At 34.1% G+C, this 20,616-nt stretch overlaps 1 protein-coding gene across 5 annotated transcripts in view; it reads right to left on the minus strand.

Moving 5' to 3' along the window:
- VPS8 (VPS8 subunit of CORVET complex) overlaps window positions 1–20,616 on the minus strand; it is a 262,885-nt gene that overhangs the window by 216,102 nt on the left and 26,167 nt on the right. For 4 of the 5 annotated variants that reach the window (XR_013757268.1, XM_079100598.1, XM_079100596.1 and 1 more), the window contains exons 8-14: window positions 13,710–13,834; window positions 12,867–12,953; window positions 10,093–10,160; window positions 8,551–8,704; window positions 8,386–8,445; window positions 6,455–6,562; window positions 2,682–2,762 (exon numbers count right to left, since the gene is read on the minus strand). Coding sequence is in view for 4 of the 5 variants with exons in the window: in XM_079100598.1 (XP_078956724.1) it covers window positions 2,682–2,762; window positions 6,455–6,562; window positions 8,386–8,445; window positions 8,551–8,704; window positions 10,093–10,160; window positions 12,867–12,953; window positions 13,710–13,834 (683 nt within the window). In the remaining variant the exon portion in view is untranslated. Of the gene's footprint in view, window positions 1–2,681; window positions 2,763–6,454; window positions 6,563–8,385; window positions 8,446–8,550; window positions 8,705–10,092; window positions 10,161–12,866; window positions 12,954–13,709; window positions 13,835–20,616 lie in introns of those variants that run through there. The other variant, XM_079100599.1, reaches the window with a different exon arrangement.

Genomic DNA, 20,616 nt, shown 5'->3' on the forward strand with positions numbered 1-20,616 from the left:
GGTCACATCATAGATCTGCCAAAAGACAAATGAAAACACCAACTGACGACTAGTAGGAGAATGATTACTTGTGATGGTGAAAAATTGCCAGTGACAAACTCATAAGCAGATTTTAAAAGCACTGCATTTCGATCAACTTAAACAGAAGTGATGAGCATGAATTCTAGAAAACTGTGTTAGATGATTCAACAGGGTTTTTGTTAATGAGAAAGACACTGATGTATTACAGAAATCTGAACAAAATTACTTCATGAAACACTTATGGAAAAAACATTACAGGTTAAATATCCCTTATGTGGAATACTTAGGACCAAAAGTGATTTGAATTCATTTGGGATTTTAAAATATTTACATATATAAAGAGATATCTTGGAAAAGGGACCCAAATCTCAATAAGAAAATTCACTTACATTTCATATACACATATCCTGAAGGTAATTTTACACAATATTTTTGGTGTACCTGCATTTTTGTCTACAACCTGTCACATGAGGTCAAGTGTGAAATTTTCCACTTGTGCCATCAAGTTGGCACTCAAAAAGATTGGGACTTTAGAGCATTTCAGTTTATAGATTTTTCAGATTAAGGATGCTTAACCTTATTTCTAAATCAATAGTTTGTGAGTGAGTTTAAAATATAATGTAAGTAATATTCCACTGTGTATAAATACCACAGTTTCTCTATCCATACATCAGTTGAAGGGCATCTTGGTTGGTTCCACAATTTAGCTATTGTGAACTGAGCAGCTATGAACATTGATGTGGCTGTATCACTGTAGTATGCTGATTTTAAGTCCTTTGGGTATAAACCAAGAAGTGGGATAGCTAGGTCAGATGGTAGGTCCATTCCAAGTTTGGAATCTCCACACTGCTTTCCAGAGTGGCTACACCAATTTGCAACTCCACCAGCAATGTATGAGTGTGCCTTTTCCCCCCAAATCCACACCAACACTTATTACTCAGCCATAAAGAAAAATAAAATTATGGCATTTGCTGGTAAATAGATGGAGTTGGAGAATGTCATGCAAAGTGAAAGAAATCAAGCCCAAAAAACCAAAGGCTGAATGTTCTCTCTGATAAGTGCATGATGATACATAATTGGGGGGGGGGGGGGGTGTGGGGGGGGGGAAAAGAATGGAGAAACTTTGGATGATATAGAGGAAGAGGGGGTGGGGGAAGGAAAGATAGTGGACTGAGAGTATTACTCTACGTACATGTATGATTACATGAATGGTATGAATCTACATTGTGTACAACTATAGAAATGAAAAGTTGCACCCAATTTGTGTACAATGAATTGAAATGCAGTCTAAAATAAAAATTAAAAAAACAAAATAAACAAAAACAAAAACAAAAACAGATTGGCTATTGCTTCCACTTCTAGAAGAAAACTCAAGGTCAGGATGTTTACAGGGTTTGGACTATTAGGCTTGGGTATGGTTGAATGTCTTTTTTAAAATTCATGACATAGAATAACTTGTTCCAATTAGGATCCCATTATTGTGGTTGTACATGATGTAGATTTACATTGGGAATAAAAATCATATCTCAATTTAAAAAAAATAAAATAAAATAATAAAAAGTTCTGTGAGACAGGTCTGGTGGTCCCTGCCTGTAGCCCCAGAACTCAGGAGGATAAGGCAAGAGGATCACTTCTTCTAAATTGATAGTTTATGAGTGAGTTTAAAACGTAATGTGAGACGGTCTGGTGGTCCCTGCCTATAGTCCCAGAACTCAGAAGGCTCAGGCAGGAGGATCGCTTCAATCCAAGGAGTTCAAGACCGACCTGAGGAACATAGTTAAGACCTGCCTCAAAACAAAACAAAACAAAACCCAAAGTGAAAGTCAGGTCCACAAGTACATGCCAATAGGCCCAGTTACTTGGGAGGGGGAAGAAGGATTGCTTAAGCCTAGGAGTTTGAGACCAGCTTTAGCAAGACTGTCTCTGAGGGGGGAAAAATGCAAAGTACAACTAAATTAATAAGTCATAAATTATAAAAAAAAATATCTATTTCATCTACATCCTGAAAAACTAGACCAAATTGGAGGGAAAAAACAATTTTATTTAGTCTTTTTATTGGAAAAATGAGGTCTTCCCTTATATTGAGGGCTGCCTCTATTCATGTGTATACAGAATATTTCAATGGATACAGCTATTGATGTCCTAAAAAAAAGTAATGAAAGAATTTTTAAAATATTATAATTCCACTATTCTCAAACCTAGTACATTGTTTGAAAAAGGAAAATAAATTGATATAAAAAGACAGCTGTTTTTTAAACCAAGATGTCTTTCAGAACTGAGATATCAAGTATTGAGAGAACTCAGTGAAGTTTTTAACCACAAGAATAGGATGAGTTCAGAAATACAAAAATGTGTTCATAGAGAAAGTGGGGCAATGATCCTAAAGAAACCCAACTACTTCTGAACTCAGATTGCCCTTTGAATTAATCAACACATCAAAGAAAACTTTTCCTGGTCTTGTCTGTGTTCAGCAAGACATCAGATCTTAAAGACAAAAGACAATAATTATGTGGTATCATTCAATATAAGCAGGATTTCACCTCTGCCTGTATGTATATGATCCTTCTGTTCAAGGCAGAAGTCCTGGTAGCTTTAATATACCATGTATTCAAAACAACTGCATGAAATAGACAGGGGTATTCAATTTAAATGATACTCACAGTAAAGTTGATGAGGTCATAGTATAGGTGAAGGTGCTTTTGTTTAGTCACATGTATGGCTCCAGATTCATCTCTCTTAACCTGATGATGAAATGAAAACAATCTAAACATCAGTTATTGGTTGAAGGACTTTTAAAAATATTTAATTATACACTACCTAGAGTATGATTCCCATTCTATATAGATAAGCCCCAGATACTGATAAGAGAAACCAATACATACATTTTTAAAAACTTACTCCAAAAGAACTTCTAGTATTAATATTTTATTTCTATGTGTGTATATATACACTTTATAATCCTCAATCATCCCCATAATTTTCTTTCTCTACTTCTGCTCCAAGGCAATACAACACTGACGAAGAAAAATAAAGCACAAGATACACCTGGCCACCTGGAATTCATGACATTCAATTTAATCTGCCTTTTCTTGCATGCTCCCATAGTAGCGTGCCAGATGTCTTTAAGTCTCAATTGCTCTTTGCCTTCTAGTCCCACTGTTTGCAGTGTTGACTTCATTTGTTACCTTAAAAAAAACTGAAATCACTTGATGTGGCCCTTCATACAGTGCTTTCACTAAATCACCTGCCCCAGATGAAACAATGTTCCAGTAAAATGATCATATGTTGCACACAATGAAAGTGTACATAATAAACTAGTAAGATCAATGCCCACATTGCCTATTCCCCCAAGATTTTCCAAAGTCCATAAAGAATATCACACTTCATCTGTAAGACCTCTAACTCCTAACCCCCTCCATCACTGTTTAATGTTGCTCCTCCTTTTTAAGGCCCTTCCCCAGCTGGGGACACAGCTTGGTAGCAGAGTGATTCCCTAGCATGTGGGTTCGATCCCCAGCACCATCACAAAATAAAAATAATCTTAAGGGCACTTTCCCTTTGTTCTCAAACATGTTTCCGACTTCATCCTAAAATAAAAACTAAAAACAAAAAACACTCCCCAAAACCCTGTCCTTGATTTATTTCTTATAGATAACTATCTAAACATACTCTTTCCTCTTACACTATGATTGTTTGAATTTGCTCTTCCAAAAGCCCATTTCTTTAACAAGGCTCTACAATCTATCTCCTATCTCTATTCCACTGATAATTATTCATCTGAAAAGGTTCAAAAGAACTAATTCTTGCTAAGTTCAGGGGTTTTCTCTTTGGTCTTCCTCTTCCTTTGCTTCACCACTTGCTCCCCAGCATGATATATTGCCTCACCACATGCCCAAAAGGCACAGGGCCAACCAATCATGGACTGAAACCTCTGAAACTGTGATTCAAAAATAAATCTGTCCTTTTTTAGGTTCATTATCTCAAGTATTTTCTTATAGTCACAGAAAGCTAACATACCATGTATGCTGTAGCTTTTGATTTTCAGAGCTTCCACTACCTCCTCTGTCCTGAAATTCTCATTTGCACTTCAGACCTACAATTTCCTCATAGAACATCCCCTGACGTAACCCTTGAGAGTCTCACTTTCACTTTCAACTCAATATTGAAATCATTCCTAATTATTTGCTAACCAAACAATCTCCTTTTGAGTAATTCTTGACTCTAAAAATGTAGAGATATGATGCTTCAATTATGTTCTTCAGTCCCTAGATCCAGCAGGATGATAAGCCTTGCCTTTCAGGGTATCGTCCCTTAACTCTCTACAACCAACCATCTTTGTTTAAGCACCTTGCACCTGCTTTATTATGAGAGCAAATCCTTCAATTTCCCTACTTCTATATCAGTTTTTGAACCTCAGGGCACTCAACCTGAGCCACATCCCCAGCCCCTTTTTAATTTTTATTTTGAGACAGGGTCTCACTAAGTTGCTTAGGGCCTTGCTAAGTTGCTAAGGCTGGTTTTGAACAAATCCTGCAATCCTCCTGCCTCAGAATCCTGAGCAACTATGATAATAGGCATGCACCACTGTGCCTGGCTTCCATGTTCTTTTTGCTACTGGTTTTCCTTAAATACAACTTGCATCACATCTTCACCACTTTACCTAAGAACCTGTGATGGCTCCCCATTACCAATCTAGGCCAATCATTTTATAATCTAGATCAGGGGTTGGCAAATTATTTCTGTGAAGGGCCCAAGAGCAAATATTTTAGGCTAAAGACTATGCGGTCTCTGTCATATCTACTCAACTGTACCACTACAGTGAGAAAGCAATCAAAGATATTATATAAATGAATGGGCATGGCTATGGTTCCTCTAAAAATTTGTTTACAAAAACAGATTGCTATCCAGATTTGGCCTAGGGGTCACAGTTTGCCAACCGTTAACCAGGATCCACCCCATGCATTCAATTTTATTTTGTACCAAAGGTTTCACCCTATCATTAATTCCATGAACATTAATTAAGCATCTACTATATACAGATGCTTTTCCAATGGCTGGAAATAGAGCAGAAGAGTTGGTCTCTAGACTCCAGAAACTTTTAGGCTAGCGAGGAAGAAAAACATTAAACAAGTAATTTAAAAGTGCTAAATGTAAAAAAAAAAAAAACAAAAAAATAAAAGTGCTAAATGTAATCAAAGGAAAACATCTTACAGGTATATGGAGCAGGAAGCACTAACTTAGTTCAGGTAGGGGAAGGCTAGTTCATGAGCTAGGATAAATGGAAAAGAAAACAGAACTTTCCCAGAAGAAGTCACAGCATAGTAAAATCATTCAGGCCAGAGACTAGCGGGGAAGCTATTGCAGAGTCTAGGCCAGTAATGCGCGTGACTTAGACAGGGGAGGCAGCAATGGAGGAGACAAAAAAAGGAGAAAATCAAGATTGTGGAGGTAAAATCGACAGTCGTGGTGATGGAGCATATCTGAAGGGAGAAAGGAAACTGAAGTGCAACCCCTAGGTTTCTTGCTGGAGAAACTAGATGGACAGTGGTGCACTTGCTCCACTGAACTAGGAACCTGAAAAGAGGTTACAGTCTTAGCTCAATTCACTTTATCTCCTTTCCCCCAAATCTTATAAAGTCTGTCTAGAACATTCTAACCTCTTTGTACTTGAATTTATATCAAATTTTAATTCTCATCATATAGTTCAACGTATAAACTGTTCTTTCTACTGGTAACATAATGGTTTTGTCTTTCAAACAATATTGTAAGCTGTGAGAAAGAAGAAATTATGTTTTATACTTTTTTTTTTTTTTTTTTTTTTAATGCAGGCACTGTATTATCCAACTTGCATGAGGTTCCTGGAAGACTTAGATTCACAAAGATGGAAGGCAGAGTGTTGCACACTCTCTAGGGGATGAAGGTAAGAGCAAGTGGAGAGGTTTTTATTTATTATTGTTGCTTTATTTGTTGATTTGTGGTGCTGGCGAGTTAATAGGGCCTCATGCACACTAAGTAAGCGCTCTACCACTGAACTATATCCCTATTTATCTTCATTTGTTTTTTGTGTTCATCAAAATGTTGAGAACACAGCAGGCGCTCAATAATACTTGTTCTCTAATACACAGACATATAGGCAGAGAGCATTAATACAGATATGTTCACATTCACGTTTACACATATAGATAAACCATTAATTATTTGTCAGCCAAAAGAGAGATAACTGAGAAATAAAAAATGAAGGGTTACAGAGCTAAGGATAATCAGCCTTTTTTATATTAACCATTAAAGTGTTAAATAAAAATTAGTCACTCTCCAGAGACTTGTGATAGTAAGATATATTTCTCTGACACAATATTAAATTACTGGTGAATCATTAAAAAGAAATTATGATACCAGACTTTGTAATAGACCTAGCATCATTATTAGGACTTACCAGTAGAAAATGAACAACATCTCCTCTGCAGAAAGCAAGCATGGGATTCACATAATTATGCACTGCTACAAAGTGCCAGGCCAGCAATGGAACACTAGAAGGATCCATCTAAGTGAGAGAAGGGAGTGGGGAAAAGAGAAACTCATCACAGCTAACAGAAGAAAAACAAAGAGAAAACTCTGACTAGTAATCCTTGATAAAACTTTGCCCAATTTCTCATAAAAATTCCAACAAAGCAGAGACTGAATGGGAAATGTCACAAGGAAACTTTCTGGGTTGAAGGTATATTTTATATCTTGATAGAGGTTTCAGTTACAAAAATAAATTCATTTGTCAAAGTTCAGCAAATGTACTCTAAAGATTTATATATTCATTGTATATAAATTTTATACCAAAAAAACTAAACAAATATTAAATTCTACCTAATGATATGCTTGCTGAATACTTAGGGAAAAAGAGTATTGATTTCTGCAATTTACTCTGAAATACATAAAAAAACTAAAATAGTTTGATGGGTAGATTGATGAATAAATGCACAGATATATAATAAAGTATAGTAAAAATGACAATTTAGATGGCAAGGTACACAAGCATTTAATGAAAAATTCTTTGAACTTCTCTATTTGCTTGAAAATATTCATAAAAAAATGTTGGGAAAAATACCAATGAAACACACAAAAAAGATGCAAACACATAATACCATGATAAAAACTTCAATTAGTCAACGAAGCTAACCTAAGAAATGTTAACATCAATCGAAGCCAGCTTTGCCATCTAAAAGGACAGACGCTGGTGCCCAGAGATACACAAGGTACCAACTAGAAAACAAACATGAGCTCCTTCAGTATAGGGGCTGCTTTCCAAACTAGCAGAGTCCTATGCTCCATGCCATTCCATCAGTACCTCTCTCTTCGTATGTACATTAGAAGATCACAGTCTCTCAAAAGCCAAGTAGGAAAGGGGAAACTGAGGTATGAATAATATAGTTGTTCCTTGGTACCTGGGGGGATTGGTTCCAGAACCCCTGCCCTCTCCATGGATACTAAAATCCATAATGCTCAAGTCTCTCATATAAAATAGCATAGTATTTGCATATAATCTATGTATTTCCTCTTACATATTTTACATTATCTCTAGATTATTTATAATACCTAATACTATGCAAATACTTATAATACTGTACTGTTTAGGGAATAATGACAAAAAAAGTCTGTACATATTTACTACAGATATAATTTTTTTCTGAATATTTTTGATGTGTAGCTGATTGGATCCACAGATGCAAAACCAACAAATATATAGGGCCAACTGTACATTCTGGGAAGTAACATTCCCTAAAGTAACATATCAGGCAGAAGTCAAGGAAAGCATATGTAGTAGCAATTTATGTTGGACATTACAGTGATTAGTTCAGCGTCAAAGCATCAGACAGCATAATTCTGCCTCAGGACAGCTGTCACACAAAAACAAATGTCCTTCAAACATTGAAAATCAAGGCTGGAACTCAATACATCAACTTATCCTCCAGCATTAAAACCAATAAGAGAATTTTACTGCCCTCAAAAGGGCAGTGACTAAAGCTGGAAAAATCCATGCATGAAATTAGGTATGACCACAAAATGCCAGGACAGGAAGACACAAAGACTATCACATGGAGGTTAAAAATAAAAAGCCAGTTATATGTTGCTTATGAGAGAAAAACACAAACTGATAAAGATGAAAATATAAGATCCTGTGGTTCACAAGGCACTGTAATAATCACAAGCTTCTGCTTTGGTGACCTTAAGGAAGTCCAAACAACAGTCTTTTGGAGCACTGATATCCATACCACCTAGATTTCTGATGATCTCATAGAATTGCTCCTTAAAAATCATTTCCCCCAACCTCCTGACACAGTTGTTCCTTTTGCCAAGATGAAGAAGTATACTTACCCGTCCATAGGGAAAAGTCATCCATACTTTCAAGGATGGTTTCAACCCAATGACCAGGATCTTTAGGGAGAAAAAATACTATTTTCAATATCTACTTTGCAATTTTCAAATTGCTAGTGTTCAAACATCTAGAAGTTATGAGTTACATCCTCTATGTTTACCCACCTTTGTTAAGGATGCCATGGCCAGTAATGAAAACTGCGTGATGGGATGATCTTTCAATTCAGGCTTGGAATGCAGAGGCTCAATACAGCAAACTTCACCCTTGGAACCACTGAAGAGACATCTAGATTCACAAGTTCTCACTCCCATTACTCTCCTGAAAATGTAACCAAAACGTTCAGAACCAATTTAGTAATGATTCACGGTACTATCACTTCCAGCTTGGCCTACTGCTTCAACTTCCCAGCTCCTACTCTCATCCACAACAATCCAGCTCCACATGACAACAGCAGGGTTTTCTTATTGTACAGGTCAGATCTATCCCTCTTCTGCTAAAAACACTCCACTGGATTGCCACTGTATCTAAAATGAAATCCAAACTCTTTACCCACATCTTCAAATGGTTCTACCTTCACTCCTCTCCCACTGTTGTCATTCCTGAAAAAGTCAAGCTCCAGCCACGCCTGCATTTGCATTGCCCAAGCAGGCCAATCTTGTGCCTACAGCAAAGCCTTTATGTTCTAATGATCCTCTGCCTGATGCTTCTCTTCCAGCATTTGTTGTCATCTGTTGACCAATTCATCATTGAGGTCTTTTTTCAAATGTCACCTAAAAGAGGTCTTTCTGAGTTATCCTCAAGTGCATTCCAGCACACTGACCTGCTTTAGTTTCTTTACAGCAATCATACTTACCTAAAGTTATTTCATTATGTGTTGGTTTATTACCTGTCACCCTATCCTTACCCCAATTAAAATGTAAGTTCTATCAGAGTAGGAACTTTGCCTAGTTTATAGCCATAACTCTGGCATCCAGACAAATGCCTATATACAGAAGATGCTTAATTAACATTAGCTGAATAAATAAATAGTATTTTTAAAATCCAAGCACTTTCTTTTGAACATGAGGAGAAAGTAAATTACAGACAATATTTTGTCTAATGCTACATATCCCATTTACTTTAGATACAGGAAAACAGGTCATGTGACCCATGTTTCAACAAATAGTATTTTTTCAGGAATACTTCATGCTCAGTATTTTAGAGGCTATGAGAAATACAAGAAACAAAAATGTGTTAAACTTAAAGAAACTGTGGAAATGTAATACATATTGAATATTATGTTCTACTTTCTTTTTTTTTTAACTTCAGCTTCGTAAATGTTCTCTCATGTATTTAGACAATCTTTGTTAATTTAAAGAGTAACCAGAACAGTTCTAAGAAATAAGATTTTTTAAACTTGGTCATTATGGTTATAATCAGCTGGGCCTGGGGCCTAAACTAAAACTAGTGAGCTACTCCAGACTAGCAGTTCTCAAGCGAAACAACAGATTAAGAATCACCTGGGGTGTAGGAGTCTAGAATCTTAACTCAGATCTACGGAGATAACATCATGGAACTTCCACATGGAATTCCATGTGTTAGCCTCTCCAGCTAAATGTAATACACAGTCATAACCTATTTCCAATCACAGACTGTCCAGATCTCTTCATGTTCAATTTCAGATCATTAAATCATTGTTAGTATTTTTACTGTCATTCGTCCCTTACTTAAATGTCAATTCAAAAACGGAGCCTCCACTGTCGTTGCAAATGGCAAGAGTTGGATCATCTGTAAACTAAACAGAGAAGGAATTTATTTTCTTATAGAATTTTAAATAACCAGTCAAATGTTAAGATGATTCAGGGAAAAAAAATAAAATTTTTTAAAAAAATCTACAATATATACATTTAGCGTTTGAAATTCTAGATTCAAATTCTCATGCTAAACATAGAAACTTACCATTATTTAGAGTAAAAATGGTTTAATATCTTAAAAAAAAAAAAAAAAACTGAGGCCTTCAAAACACAAAGCTGCTTTTCATCAGGATAAAAGAAAATTAGAAAATATAGCAGAAATAAACCCTAAAATTCTCTACTTAAGTTCTTACTTTAAGGTTTGATAGTTCTTACTTTAAGGTAATGAATAGGATCATTTGGATGCATTGGCAGTTGCCTAGTTTTCCAGAATAAAGAGAGTAAAAGATACTTGGAATCTTTGGAAAATAAACTTGTCTGAATAAATTTACTGAATAACTAAAGAGTTAATCCCAAGATATCTATCTACAACACCTTAACTTTTTTTTTAATTGTAAACAAATGGGATACATGCTGTTTCTCTGGTTGTACATGAAGGCAAGGCATACCATTTGTTAACTTTTTATATAACTTTTCCCAAACTGTGCTATCTCCTTGATCTTCTTCCAAAGTATACTTGTAGTATTACCTAAACTGGAAAATTCAGATTAACAAACAATGTTCACAATACACTATCCAGAGAGGTAAATGATACAGGACACAAAATGAAACAGTGAAGCTTGTATCAGCTATAGTAACTAGCCTCCCAAAGCCCAAAGGTTGGGCTTCCATGTAAACCATCCTAGGATGTTTGAGATGCAGGAAGTCACTGTAAAATTCTTCTTCCTCAACTCCACACACAGACATGGTAAAGAGTCCCATTTATTTGCTCTCAAAGTCTAGATGAGCAGTTGGCAAAGTGGAAGCATGTATACTAGGAGTGTACATAAGATGGTCCACTAGAGTGTAGGAAAAATAAGAGAAATTGTATTTCAGTTTGATTTTCTATTTCCTGTGTATGTGCACATAATATGGTTAAAAATGTACAGTAGTAAGCTGGGGTTGTAGCTCAGTGGTAGAGTGCTTGCCTAGTATGTGTGAGGCACTGGGTTTAATTCTCAGCACTGCAAATAAATAAATAGTCCATCAACAACTAAAAAAAATATATATAAATATTATATAAATATTATTATATAAATTATATATAATATAAATTTTATAATATATTATATAAATATATATATTTTAAATTTTTTTCTTGTTAAAAAAAGTACAGTAGTACATTTATATACTTATACACACACATATACATAAAAGATGCAAATCCAAACTGTTATTGTTGGTATATATGGCTAAGTTTGGAGAACAAAGAGTTAGGAATACTGAAGTGCAAGTGGCTGTTGTCAATCTAAGACCAATCTCAGAAGAATTCAATTATATATATCTTTCTCTAATGTCAGTGTGTCTGCAAACACCTTCATCACTATTCCCCAACAACACAGTGGCTCCTACTCATGTTTCTAATCTCAGACACATCCTTCTCTTTTCTCTCTGTCTTTATTTCTTCTGCTTTTTATTGCTTCTCATAATTTCATTTTTTTGTTTTTTGTTTTTGCAAAAGGACTAGCTATTTACTAGTTATTCCTTCAATCAAACATTTATTGAGCAGTTACTAGGGGTAAAACACAAAAATAATTGACAAACATTCTGATTTCAAAGATATTTCCATGTTGAGAGAGAGAAAACATATACACAAGCAACTACAACTATTAGAAGTTGACACATGCCATACGAAAAGAAGTCAAGATAAATTACTATCATGTACTGAAAGTGGAGAAATTCTCTCTACTTTTGTTTTTCTTGATTGTTTTCATTGTTACTAAATGCTTCAATGCTGCTTTGTCACAAAAGACGTTTTTGTAACTAACCTAGATGCAGATATATAAACTCCAGATGCTTGCAGACTTTAAAAAGCACGTGCATGTATGAAAGCTCTGCAGAGCTAAGCAACAAGATATGTATATGATTAAAATCTAGATCTGATTTTAGACTTCCCCAGTTATAGTTCTTTCCCCTTTTCAATGCTTCTGAATGTGGGCTTGCCAGCACATATGAACCAAGGTTCACACGTATTTATAAATGAAATCTGTTACCCAAGTCAGTTTACTTTTTTTTTCAGGCCTAGAAGGAGAAAAATCAAGACTAGGACCTTAATGTTTTCTCTTTAGAGCCCTGAAAGAAAATAAACCAAGATTATTTCTAAACATAATCCAAACTTTGGTTCTTTCAGAATTGGTGCCCTGAGACTCAGGCATCACCTAACAAAGGGTGACAAAGCACAGCACCTCAGCAATAAAAACTTGGCAGAATACACAAAAGTAAAAAGACCTTTTAAGATCTCCATATGAGTTTTCAGCAGGGTGCTGCCTGTCTTTGTTGCCAACCTGTAGCGTACAATGACATCAATTTGCCCTTTCTGCTGTTATATTTATTAAACTTCAAGACAATCCTCAGCTAAATATTTCCATCTTAGCCCATCTCTGGTTTTAACTTGGAGAAAATATCTTGTTGGGTCAAATAATGTTCAGCTTCATGTTAAATACATCTTTTTGGCTTCTGATTACCAATATAGATGAATATATTTAAAGTGGACACAAAGGCATAATAATGAAGATTTTTAGCAGGAAAGAAAAAAAAAAAGCTGTTACCTTTATATGCAATATTGCTGTTCCTGGAGGATGAGCATCTGTTATTGATCTGAGAAGTTTTCCACTCGCCAAATCCCACATGGTGATCTATAAGACAACTAAGTGCTTTAAAAACAAATTTATTGCTCTTTTCTGGATTTAAGTATCCTGCCTTCTGGATGAAATAATCTATTTCTCATCTATAAACATTGCAGGCAAAGAACCATAAAGTTAAAACATACCTAAAAGTTGCAGATCCATTAAAGCATGGAGCCTTTTTCCATCTTCATCTACCCATGTCCAACCCATTTATCCCTTTAGATTTTAAATGCTGTCCTTATACTGAGAGGTAAGAGAGATTTCTCTAATAAGTCAATCTGTTTAGCACTGGTAAAAATTATAGGAAAGGCTCACTGCCAAACCAGCCAGTGATGCATGAATCAGAAGATAGAGAAACTACAACCTATTCCAGTTTCAAAAGTAGAAAGGAAAAAAATGCCAAAATAGTTACCAAGGAACACAGAAATAATAATACAGAAAACAGAAACAGTATAACTAAAAGTAGCCACAATCATGTACTACCACATAAGGAGATGCATTCTATATAATACTGTGTTTGGTTTACATAAGTTATTTGTTAAAAGAGACACATGAATTAGAATATAAAAATTATAGACTCTAGCTCAGTCAATAACAATTATTTAAAAATCTGTATAAAACAAAAGTCAGATTGAGCAATATCAGGTTAGTTCTATAGACATTATTTCATAATACATTATTTTGGTCTTCAAAATACTGATTTAAAGATTTTTTTTAAATTGATTTTAACATTATCTTACAAGTGAAAGAAGATTTGCATCTAACCTGTCCTTTAGCAAAGCCACAAAGAAGTCGTGAGCAGTCATTGTTGATACTGAGGGCAGAGATGGCTCCATACTGACCTCCAACACTTGTGCTACCCAGGCAGAGTCGCAATGCTTGATTCTGATCTAAAGAAAGCAGTTTGTAGAGTCAAGTGAAAGAAATGGGAGTGTATAAGTAAATATAGTTTACGCATGTTTCAAAGACTTGGGAAGTGGTAAGAATCAAAAGAAGCAGATGATAAACATTCATTTTTTTCATATTCACTTAAAAATATATTTATTGAACCTCTGCTAGAAGCTAGGCATTAAGACACTAATAAAACAGATAGAAGGAAAAAAAGGACCTATAGGGAAACATAATACAAAATTTGATAATGATAAGTCAAAAAGTCTATAAGAAGTCCTACCTCTCTGAACAAACTATCTTTCAACTCCCTCATCCCAGAATTGTACTTCTTGCCACTTTCAAGATGTAAGATTACAAGGAATACCACCTTCTTTAAATATAGTTTTTAAATTTCAAAAATCACAATGCATTAATTTAGATGTTGGCTAAAATTTACATTTATATTATCCATGAAGAAAAGTTTTACTAAGCAAATTAACAGTATAAATAATATTAAAAATATTTTAAACTACTTCAGAAAATTATTTTAAGCATAACATTTGACATGGTAAAAGCAAATAAGAGAAATCTCTACTAGATTAAGTTCTTTAAGGCAAGAATCTGATTTTTCTAGGAGGCACTCAAACATCAAATTTTGTTATCTAATAATTTTTAAAAATTGCTCTAGGGCTTCTTCTAGGTAATGCGCATTTTGTAAAGAGTTCACAAAAACAATGAAACTAAAAAATTCAAATGTAAGAAAGCATGCCTACAAAATTTAACTATTTAGAAAAACAAAACAAACAAAAGAACACACTTCACAACCTGGAGTTCTCCACTCCTACAGCACCTATAACTATCTACATGTAAGTATTAGGATATGGCTTACCTCCCCTACTACCCTACAGCCAATGTGAGAGCTAAGACCATGTGTGAATTAACACTCGCAGAATACCTAACTTGATGCCTTGGGCTCAGAAGTATCTGACAATCATCCTAAGAGCTATCGCATCTGCAACTCTTATAAAAGAGTAAATCTAGTTATCAGAAAAAGCCTAAAGATATTAATTCTCCGGTGTAAGATATAATACTAGGTAGGTCACCCATCCAAAGTGAATGTCATAAGAGTATTTTCCTATGCTAATAAGCTGGCTCTAATAGTAATCCTCAACACCAAGGAGTTCTGCAACAATGAATGGCTATACCATATCCAGTACACAGAAAATAATATTTCTTACATCACTTTAGATTTTAGCCTTCCAAGATAAACATTCAAAAAGGAATCAATTCATAAATAAACAAGGCCTGATTTATTTTAAAAAGTCATCATCTTTATTTCATATTTAGAATTATATAATTAGGTTTTTCTCCATACATCCAGACTGGTGTTCCTCTCCTCAAAATAATCCAAATTATTAAAATTTCCCTTTATTCAATGACTTCCTTGACTCTAAATATGACATCACTTTTTCTTTCACTCTACTGAACTTGCCTACCCATAGTAACGTCCTTCATGATCCTTACTGTGTCAGGACAAACATAGAGTTAGTGGATTAGACACAAACCATAATTTGCAAACTGTCACAACATGATGGTTAAGCAACAGTATTCTCTGTATACCACTATTTTTGGTCATGTATATAGGCAACAAGTAAAGGAAAATAAGAGGACAAAGAGAGAGGCTGATGTGAAATCTCATACCAGCCCTACAAAGAAGTCTCTGGACTTCTGGGCTGCCTGCCTTCCAGGCACAGGTTGGTATTTAAATAGCACTGCTGATATCCTATGAAGTCCAGTCCTGCTTTGAGATACAAAATTTTTAGTGTTCTAATCCACCAATACACTTGCTACTGCTTTCTGATTTAATAAAGTCATACTTAAGTAATTTAAGTATTCTTATAAGGGGTGGAAAGAATGAAGAAAATTAAGTACAATCAAATAGAGAATAAGGGAAGAAAGGAGAAGGAAAGAGAAGGACATATCTAACTTCTAGATTAAAACCCTACACATGTCTCTGCTTTCCTGAATGTAGTTCCCATACTCCAACCTAATTAGGAGAGGAAACCAAATTATCAGCCTTGATCACTCCAGAAAAATGTATTAAATTTACAGTTTACAGATCTGTGTCAATGAAAATGCTCTTAACTTTTTTCTAGACTTTTACAATGTATTTGTTTTCTTTGTACTGTCCTTGTGTCAAGTACTAAGGCTGTGAATTGAGATACCTGAATTTTAACTCCACCCCTACTCCTAGAGAGTTGCAGGCATTTCAACTATGTCTAGGTAATTTTAGGAATGTTACTTAATTTCTCTTAATCTATCTTCATCTGTATAATGTAGAAAATACCCATTACCTCATTGTGTTGCAAAGAGGAATAAATTAGTAAAGTTAAAGCACAAAGGGACCAATTTAATTTCCCTCAAATATTACTAGGTTTCTATTACAAACTAATTTATTGATGACATCTATGTACTTTTCAAAAGTAGCAAGTGATAGCAGGCAGGCAATGGATTGTATACAAAATGTAACTACAAAGATATTTATCAATTCTTATTCTCTCTTATTCTATATTTATACAATCTATCTTTATGGTACCATGTTAACAAACTTGCTGTTATATAATTTAGGCTAAATTCAGAAAAGGTAGAATGTCTGTGGATAGAAGACAGTGAGTTCTCCTATAAGAGTAACTAAACCTTCTGTAGTCCAGGTAATTTTGGACAATTCTGGGGGAAAGTGTTTGGCTAAAATAAACATAAAGCCTTTTAAAACACTTAAATTTTAGTTACATGGAGAGAACAAAAGGACCTGGACAGAAGCAAGAAAGGTGTAAGTGAGAGCTCTGCCATGTTGCTCTGGATCTCACCAACTTAAAAGGAAAAAGTTCTCTTCTCACCTACACTCTGGAGCCTTCTCTGTCTACTATTGCGTAGTAGGTATTAAATTAATAAATCTGAATTTGTTTGCAAAGTCACATAAAATTATTGCTGTCTGAAATTGTTGACTTGGTATTTAAAAAACTGGAGAGCATCCTTATGAAGCAAGTGACCCAGGCAAGAAATATGAAATGAAGAGTATCAGTTTCCCCTCAAACTTCAGAGTTCAAATAGAGGTTAAACAACAAAATGCCTAGAAAATTTTGAAAAGTATCAAATGGTACAAATGCAAGGAATTATTAATGACAATAATATAGCTTACCAATTAATTACGAGAACTTGAAATCCAGATATCACAAAAAGCCCATCTATTTGACTCTGCAATGAATTATACCTATGTCTTTTAGAAGTTGAGCATACTTAATCCAAAATTCCAAAATCTAAAATGATCCAAAATCCAAAATGATCCAAAATCCAAAACTTTCTGAGCCTCAGAAAGTTTTGGATTCTGAAGCATTTTGGATTTTGGATTAGGAATGCTTATTCTGTAAAGTCTATGCAAATATTCCAAAATCAAAAAAACTCCAAAATCTGAAACACTTTTGATCCCAAGTATTTTGGATAAGGGATACTCTACCTGCATATCTTTCAAATGATAATTTTCTCAGGGTAGATTTCAGCATATTCTGAGCTCAAGTGTAATGTGCTGAACAACAAAGTCATAATAATGTAAAAGTTTATAATAATTCTAAAATCTAAATTTGAACATACTTGAAGAATTTATAACTCTTTCCACATACCAAAATGAACCCAACCTTCTATTTCTTCACTCCTTATTTGTTTTAATTAGTTCCATAGACAAAGAAGGAAATACCTACATACTAGAATGGATCAAGTTTGTGCGTGTAGAGCTCTAATTTGTCAGTTTTCATCATTCTTCAATACTACTCTTTTCTTACCCTTTATTCACACTAAAATACTCATTACAGCCAAAGGAAAAGAAAAGAGATCTTAATGGAAACATTTTTCACAATGGTCCTAAAACAATAAAAGCACTTTTACCTGACCTCAATCTGACCAATTCACAGAATTAAAGTTCTCATAAGGTTTACTGACTGAAGACCAGGGCACACTCACCGAATCTTCACAGCTAATCACCTACCTTTTAGAATGCTAAGTTTAGTAAGAGTTGGTTGTGTTCATTCCTATACCTGTTCATGCCATTTTAACATTACATACTTTAAAACAAACAGAACATAAACTGATGGAAAAGAGTGCAAAATAAAGTGTTTTTTCTATGAATATTAAGTGGATGTTTCAGAAAAACTTGGTAAAGTTTAAGTTCAAGTTGCTTTACAAAACTGTTATGAAATAGGGTGTTGACAGGTAACAGGAAAAGATGAAGCAAGGTTTTGTTAAAATACAGAATTTTGTACTCATGGATTGATTCAAGGAGCCTCAACTTTACATGATCCATTACTGAAGAAGTTTTTGACAAAAAAGATGCTGCAGACCTCCAACTGGCAAATACAAACTCAAAGAAAATGCTTTGGACTATATCAAAAGAATAGAAAAAAATGGAAACATATATTTCCAGTTAAAACATGTGGAGGTACACATGTTTACGGTTTTTCACAATTATTGGTTTTACTCTATTTTTCAATTAGCTATTTATTTTTTATCCAGAAGAGGGCATCAACTCTAATTCATAGTATTCTTCTTCGGTATTAAAAGGTCAAAAGAAGCACTCATGCAAACCAAATTTACTATACCTTTTCCTTTTGAATCCATGAAGAAAAGATCAAAAGAGAGAAAAAAATAAATCAGTTCAAAAGTTCAGAGAAAATGCAGGCAAAATTTTAAGGTGTGACAAGCTTTAGTTAACTGTGAAAATGGTACTAAATGTGATTAAATGGTGTCTCTAGCATTTATGATTATATTCAGGTATTGGTTCTGGGAAAGAGAAAATACATAATCAAATTATAGCAGAGTAATAATTAAATATTAAGTAAAGTAAGTAACAAGTAAATCTATGTTTTAGTTAGAAATGAAAACAACTTCAAAAAGATGATCTATTAAAGTACACTAACAAAAGAATGAAAACAAAAGGATCTTGGGATAGGAAAACATCTATATTAAGATTTAGGTTTTCGAGGCCCTGTATAGGGTGAGAACTCAGACACACAAAAAATGCCATATATCTATAATTCCATAAGAGCACAGGCAACATATAAACTTTAAGAAACTATAACAATTACTATTTTAATGACTCAGGCCTCTATTTCAAAGACAATCTAGTGGTACTTGAACTATATTTGTTCAAAAGAACTATATTTGTTCTTCCTGCTATACCTTGTTCTATGATCAACAAAGATATTTTTAAAAGATCAGCTCTAACCCAGATCTCTAGTCTAGACACTTCATAGTGTCTGCTATTTGTTTCTGGGCTTTCAAGCCTATTTTAATCCATTTGTTAAGAAGCATTGTCCAAACATCTGCTTCCTACAAACCATAATGAGTAAAATTTATTAACTGCACTATTAAAACCCAAAGTACAAATCAGAATACTATGATTCTTTCTCAAAATGTTCTCTTTGGCATACTTTTCTATGAGACTAATAAAAGATTACTATTTCATCATATCTATAAGAAAGCTGCTGGGGAATCTAAAATACCAGAAAGCAGGCCCAAGGAAATGAAGGAGACAGTATCAAAAGATAATGTATTCTTCTCCTCTGTTAGTTTTTAAAGTATTCATTTTAATTTGTTTGCAGTAAGCTCCACATGGGTTTGATTATAAGCAGTAACATATCTGTACAACTTCTTGATAAAGAAGGGATGTTAAAAGCAGATTGAGTTGAGAAAAAAATGAGTATTGGTAAGTAGGAACAAAAACAAATCAACATCCATTCTGGTTGACAGATAAATATATACATTATAGTCTATCCTCAACCACCTTAGTTTTTCTATTTTTTTCCTTCATATCTTAGAATTTGCCTCCTTTGCTCTCAAAACAGGATGACTGCTTGTAATAGTGGAAATGCACTGAGCTAGGATTTGGGGTTCTTTGAGTCTGAATTTGGCTCTGTGCTTGTCACTTAACCTCTCTGGTCCTCAATTACCTTATATGAAAAATAAGAGGACTGAACTAAAAAACCTCTAAGATTCTTTCCCAAAAGTATATTGATCTAATATCAACTATGCCCTCAGAGGAAATAAATATTCTTATACCTGATACAAGACCCCATGCTGGTAAACCTTTTCTTGAAGGCAATTAGATAATACCTATCACAAGTCACTAATGCTCATGTCCTGGCTCAAGCAGTTCAACTATTAGGAATTGTTCTAAGGAAGTGATCATATGTACAAAAGTGCAGAAACACAGACATTTGTCATAACATTGTTTAGAAACAACCAAATGTTTTATGAAAGAAGATGGCTAAATACATTTTAATGAATCTATTCAAAAAAATACAACATATCTATTTAGAATGTTTTATATATATATATATATACACACACACACACACACATATATACACACACACACACACACACACAACTGTATGGAATTAATACATAATTGCATGGAAAGATGTCCACTATATTGAAAAGTAGATAATAACAAGATTCCATTTGGGAATACATATATATACATATATAAAGAAAAGATTAGAAGGTTATACAGAAATGTTAGGAACTATTTCTGAAGAATAGAATTTGGTATTTTATATTTTCAATTTTTGCTCATCTATGTTTTCTAAATTTTCCCCTCTGAATATATATCAACTATGTAGTAAGAAAAAAGTATTATTTAAAGAATCAACTCTAAAGTTCTTTCAAGTAAATTACATTTTTTTTCTGTCCTTCTGATCCCCAAGCAATAAAACTGTTATTTAAGTCAATCATCTTTGAAAAGAGTAGG

The sequence above is a fragment of the Sciurus vulgaris genome (assembly GCF_902686455.1).
Source record: "Sciurus vulgaris genome assembly, chromosome: 10".
Taxonomy (NCBI): domain Eukaryota; kingdom Metazoa; phylum Chordata; class Mammalia; order Rodentia; family Sciuridae; genus Sciurus; species Sciurus vulgaris.